This window comes from Suricata suricatta, chromosome 10 (genome assembly GCF_006229205.1).
Source record: "Suricata suricatta isolate VVHF042 chromosome 10, meerkat_22Aug2017_6uvM2_HiC, whole genome shotgun sequence".
Taxonomy (NCBI): Eukaryota; Metazoa; Chordata; class Mammalia; order Carnivora; family Herpestidae; genus Suricata; species Suricata suricatta.
In genome coordinates this window covers 123,969,936-123,975,896 of record NC_043709.1, presented here as the reverse complement: position 1 = coordinate 123,975,896, position 5,961 = coordinate 123,969,936, and the positions used below count along the sequence as shown (strand labels likewise).

Genomic DNA, 5,961 nt, shown 5'->3' with positions numbered 1-5,961 from the left:
TAAAGTTTTTTAAACTTTTATTAATTTGATGCTTCTGAACATAATAAAATAAATGAACATAAAACATTCTAGTTAACTTGGAAGGGAAGCCGAATTCACGGAAGTGAAAACACACAGGAAAGGTATGTACATTTAGGCAGATAACTCTTATTTCTGTGTTACAGGTTAACGATTATGAATGTATTTGAGCTGCAGTGAGACGTTTTATATCATCTCTAGTATCATCTCTAGTCTGAATGTGTCAATATTTTATCTAAAATGAATACGGTGTTACAAACATAAAGGAGCACAAACGCACTCGAGGTTAGAAATGATTACGCCCATCACGCAAACATATTTATCGGTTTCCCTTAGGACATGTTGCCTCTTTTCTTTTGCAGAGCTTTCATGAGATCGGACATGAAATCCTGCTCTCCGCTCCCTGCCCCGCCGGGCGGTCCTGGGTTCTCTTTCCTCTTTGGGGGAGCAGGAGGTCTTTTGCCGGCAGCAGGGGGCGGCTTCGGGGCGTGGAGTGCAGGTGGGGGTGGCGGAGGGGGCGGTAACGACGACCCCGCATCCCCTGCAAACGACGGCGGTGGGGGAGGCACGAAGTCCGGGGGCCCTTCATTAAAATCAGGGGGTGGCGGGGGGAGCTCCTCGTCGTCCTCGAGGGGTGGCGGTGGCGGGGGTGGCGGCAGGGAGTCGTCGGGTGGCGGCACCGGGAAGCCGCTGCTCAAGACCTTGGCCCTGGGGGCTGTGGCTGGGCTGCCGCAGACGTCTGAAGACCTTCGCACAGGAGGGGGCGGTGGCAGGCTGGACTTTGGAAGGTGATGGGCCCTGGGCGCTCCTGGGTCGTGGTTACCAAGGCCTGGCTTCTTGTCCTTCAACAGAGCAACCGCAGCATGACATTCCCACTGAAAGGTGAGGTCTTGTAGATTCGGGCAGTGTCTGCTTCCTGAGGGGGGTGGGGTTTTCCCCTCCTCAGGCCGATTCTACAGGTTGTTGGTGAGCTAGCTCATCTTTGCTGTGGGTGAGGAGAATGCCTCCGAACAGCCTCTAACATTATTACCAAGAATAACATTACTTAATGATAATCTACCATGTCTTCCTGGGTAAATGAAGACAGTCCCACTTGAGATGTTTATTGGATTAGAGATGTATCTCCTCCCAGCCACTTTATGGGGACTAATGAATGTCTTTAAAGAACTTCAGTTATACAGAGTTTAGCCAGTTGTGTGGTTATTTCAGTCTTTACCTACCCTAAGCTCAGCCTAAGGAAACTCAAAATGGGAGCAAAATGGTTCTCCTGAATTTCCCACACATGCAGCGGTTCCCAAGACAAGCCACTAGGGTCCTAGGCTTATGCAGCTCTGCCATTTTTCTTGGTCTGAGTTGAGCACGTTGTGAAGCTCAAGAGTCAGAAGAGATGTCTGTAAAATCATTTTGCTTTTGTACCATACCTCCAGGGGCAGAGAGCTGACTAAGAAGCTTCTCCTTAAGTCTCCTGGCTTAGATGTTCTCCTTTGATTAGCGCAGGGACTCTGTGCTGTAGTCTACAGGTAACCTTTGTACACATCTGAGCACAAAGAATAACTCTCCTATGAAAGAACTATCCTGCCTTCTCTTACATCAGAGATTGCTGGCATGCTGAGAACAAAGAAGCCTTTGCCCAAGACCGCAGGCTCCCAGGGAGAAGTGAGTTACAGGCTTTGCTCCCTCTGACATAAAAGCTGCAAGGGAGGTGATGGGTGGACCAAGAATCCACACACTTGGTCCATAGTCTTAGATGTACCTTTTCTCAGCTGTGTGAAAGTCGGGTGGCTAATCAGGTATAAATCAAGCATCGTAAGTTTTACTATTATTTGTTTCAAGGTTATGAGCATATCAAGTGAGCTAAAGGTGTGGGTGGGTTCTGCAGAGTAAAACCACATTGCACATGCTATGCTTCCGGACAGAAACTGGAACACTGAACTTGGCCAAAGGCTAACAGAAGCACAGTCCTCCTTCCAACAGTAGAATAGATGATGTAATGCAACTTCCCCAGGAATTCCAGGCAGCTTAGCCAAATCCCTCTGTGTTAGTGGTAATATCACTGCAATTTACAATTTAGCAGGCTTTCACTCTCTTTCATTTCTTTTTCATTAACAACCTCTTACCACTGACAATTAAATTTAGAAGTTGTTTTTTTCCTCACAAAGTGCCTTATGATTGAGTTTTCTATTTTATTTACTTTATCTGCTTAGCACGATAAGCTAATTGACTAGTGATGTAACTTAAAATTTTTCCGAACAGGCAGTTTGGAAACTGATGTTCACAAAGTGAAATGATTCTGTTCTGGGGTCCTTTTGTTGCTTTCAATATTTTAGAGTGTTTCTATTCAGTTGGGATTACAGGAGCCATGGAAATAAGAATCACTGAAAGTATAGTGTATGATGTCAGACTTGAGAAGTAATAATATTAGAATGATACAACTTTTAATGGTCTGCAATCATTTTCAAAAAATTGTAAGAAGTTAAATAAATACAAGATTTAATTATTCTCACCACTGCCCGATGGACAAAATCAAAGGGGAGAATGAAGTGAAAAATTACAGGCAGCACAAGTATTTAAGGTTGTTTTGAATCACACATGGAAAATATTCAACAAAATAGTAAGTTGAGATGTTACCAATTAGACTAGTAACTACATTACAACTTTCAGCTATAATTTTTTGATAAATTTAAATGAATCTTCATTAATCTCCTTTACTGAAAAAAAAGTTATGGAGAATGCTATATCAATTTGGCTAGTATTTTAAAATGTGTTTTCTTCTCCATCACCCTGAGTATGTACATAGAGTATTAACAGAAAAATACAAAATGCACATAACAGAACCCTTTTAGTAGTCTTCTAATCTGGTTTTGGGGCTTTTCACATTTAATATAGTCAGTTTCTCTAGTTTATTCAGAAAAAAAATAAGTAAAAATTCCAAGGGCTTAAAACTCAGGTGCAACTTTCAGAGTGCTAAAACGACTTGCCTAAATCAAGAAGATTCCTTCAGTCAATATCAATGGAGCTAAATTAAAAATATTTACCAAGCTCAGCATTAAAAAAAAAATTTCTACACATTTTTCTGAAGCAGTGTGGTTAAGAGTTGATTTTAACTTTCCATTCTAGCCTGCATAACTTTTTTAAAAACTCCCACAGTTATCTGTATGAAATTATAGTGACTTCTTGGTTGTGGGAACTGACTTTCTCTTTTCAGAGGAGCAGGTACTAGACACTGCTGATGGTTTAGGACACGGGCTTACTGCAGACAGTTCGAGAATGCTGTCCAGCCCCTCTCTGGTCTTACCTTAGTTGTCTCTGCATGCTTCTGGGATTCTTCGAGAACGGCATTTACAGAGTGTGCAGCCTGGGGAATCTGCCCATTGGCCTGGGTGGTGTCTGCTTTAGGTCCTGAGAGGGGAGAATTAAGACAAGAAGAGTGGGCAAGGCATATTCAACATTCTTGTGAGTTCATCTAAAAATATAGTTTATATTTCCAAAGCAAAAGACAAGGAGTCCTAGGTCGACAGGCCTTACAGAAGATCTGAAGATCTGTGGCAACACTTCATGAGATTCAGCAAAGGTTCAGGAAGGTGAATGCTTTAAGTAGGCTGTGACATCTGGATCAACTAGGGACCTAGAGGACAGTAGGTTCTGTTTTCAAAAGCCTTTTGAAAATTGGAGAGTAACTTAGAAAAACCTTTTTAAAATTCCGGTTGTTGAAGATTTTCCTGAAACATGTTTCAGGGTGCCTGGGTGGCTTCGTCAGTTAAGCATCTGTCTTGGTTTCAGCTCAGGTCATGATCTCATGGTTCTGCACTGACAGCATGGAGCCTGCTTGGGATTCTCTCTCTCCTTCTCTTTCTCCCACTCCCCTCGGTTGTACGTGCACTTTCTCTCTCTCTCTCAAAAATAACAAAAAACATTTGAAATGTATGTTTCTAGTTCCATACCATGCTGTATATAGGAACAGCTTTTAAACATTCTCAACAAAAAGTAGTATGGGCACAAAAATTGTAGACAGAGGGAATAGAGCAGATCCCTGAGATACCCTGGAATCGATTTTTTCCCAGAAAGTCCTGATAAGTACTTACTTTATTTTCTTGCCTTTTAATTTACCCTTTGGCACAGAAGTGAGGCTAACTGAAGTTTCGCAGTTTTGAGGGAATCTGATAGATTTCCTTGGACGTGTGTGGTTCTCTCTGAGTCCTTTGAGAACATCCCGGAGAGGACAGCCATCCCTCCACACACAAAAGCCATTTCTCCAATGACTGAACTGCCACCCAGCCCACAATGACATAAGGTCTTCCCACTGAGTGAAATCAGAGATTGCTTTAGCCATGCTCAGTGCCTGCTATTCTGTCAAATACTTATGAAATGACCGTTTGCTTGCTTCTTCAAATATTTTTCCAGCAGTTTGAGAAACCCATTCATCTACATAACAACTCAAAGAAAGCTGTTAAGGACATGAGATTGGGAAGAGGGGAATGTTTGATGAGGAAGGGGATATTAACAGGCACTAAAGTGTCTCTCTGTAAATTATTAAGAATCAAATGAAAAATATGTACAGGAAAGATATTGAACAACACATTAAGTCGTCAAAATGAATGTTTCCAGCGAGAGGCAAACTGACGTCGTATGTGTCTAATATGATCCCTAAGAAGGACCTCATGCAGTATTCCCACCAAAAATGCACTATCTGAAATGAATCTTAAGGAAACATCAGACACATCCACACTGAGGGAATATCTAAATCACATCCATATTGACTCAATTTGGATGTGATTTGAATAAAAATATCCTATCAATATTAAATATTAAATTTCCTGGATTTGCTAACTGTACTATGGTTAGTAAGAGAATAACTTTGATTTTTAGGAGCCACAAACGGAAGACTTAGGGGCAAAGCTGTATGATAGATCTATGCTCAGGTGGTTCAGAAAAACCAGACTTTCGCCTCTACTACAAAGCTGTCATCATCAAGACAGGATGGTACTGGCACAAAAACAGACACATGGACCAACGGAATAGAATAGAGAACCCAGAACTGGGCCCACAAGTATATGGCCAATTAATCTTTGACAAAGCAGGAAAGAGTGTCCAATGGAAAAAAGACTGCCTCTTTAGCAGGTGGTGCTGGGAAAGCTGGACAGCAACATGTAGAAAAATGAAATTAGACCACTTCCTGACACCATTCACAAAAATAAACTCAAAATGGATAAAGGATCTGAATGTGAGACAGGAAACCATAAAAACCCTTGAGGAAAAAGCAGGAAATAGCCTCCTAGACCTCAATCGCAGCAATTTCTTCCTTGACACATCCCCAGAGGCAAGGGAATCAAGAACAAAAATGAACTACTGGGACCTCATCAAGATAAAAAGCTTCTGCAAGGCAAAGGAAACAATTAAAAAAACTAATAGGCAACCAACAGAATGGGAAAAGATAGTGGCAAATGGGATATCAGATACAGGGCTAGTATCCAAAATATACAAAGAGCTCACTAAACTACATACACAAAAAATGAATAATCCAGTGAAGAAACGGGCAGAAGACCTGAATAGACACTTCTCCAAAGAGGACATCCAGATGGCCAACAGGCACATGAAACGATGCTCAGCATCACTCATCATCAGGGAAATTCAAATCAAAGCCACACTGAGATACGACCTCATACTGGTCAGAGTCGCTAAAATGAACAAATCAAGAGACTATAGATGCTGGCGAGGGTGTGGAGAGACGGGCACCCTCCTACACTGTTGGTGGCAATGTAAACTGGTGCAGCCGCTCTGGAAGACAGTGTGGAGGGTCCTCAAAAAACTATCAATAGAACTCCCTTATGACCCAGCAATAGCACTGCTAGGGATTTACCCAAGAGATACAGAAGTGCTAAGGCATAGGAGCACATGTACCCCAATGTTCATAGCAGCACTTTCTACAATAGCCAAATCATGGAA

General features: G+C 42.1%; 1 protein-coding gene across 2 annotated transcripts in view; it reads right to left on the bottom strand.

Annotated features, from left to right (window-relative positions):
- APBB1IP (amyloid beta precursor protein binding family B member 1 interacting protein) overlaps positions 1–5,961 on the bottom strand; it is a 66,704-nt gene continuing 60,743 nt past the window's right edge. Inside the window, exons 13-14 of one of the 2 annotated variants that reach the window (XM_029954382.1) lie at positions 3,314–3,417; positions 1–893 (exon numbers count right to left, since the gene is read on the bottom strand). In XM_029954382.1, coding sequence (XP_029810242.1) covers positions 351–893; positions 3,314–3,417 — 647 coding nt within the window. In that variant the 3' untranslated portion in view covers positions 1–350. The remainder of the gene's footprint in view (positions 894–3,313; positions 3,418–5,961) is intronic. The other variant, XM_029954380.1, reaches the window with a different exon arrangement.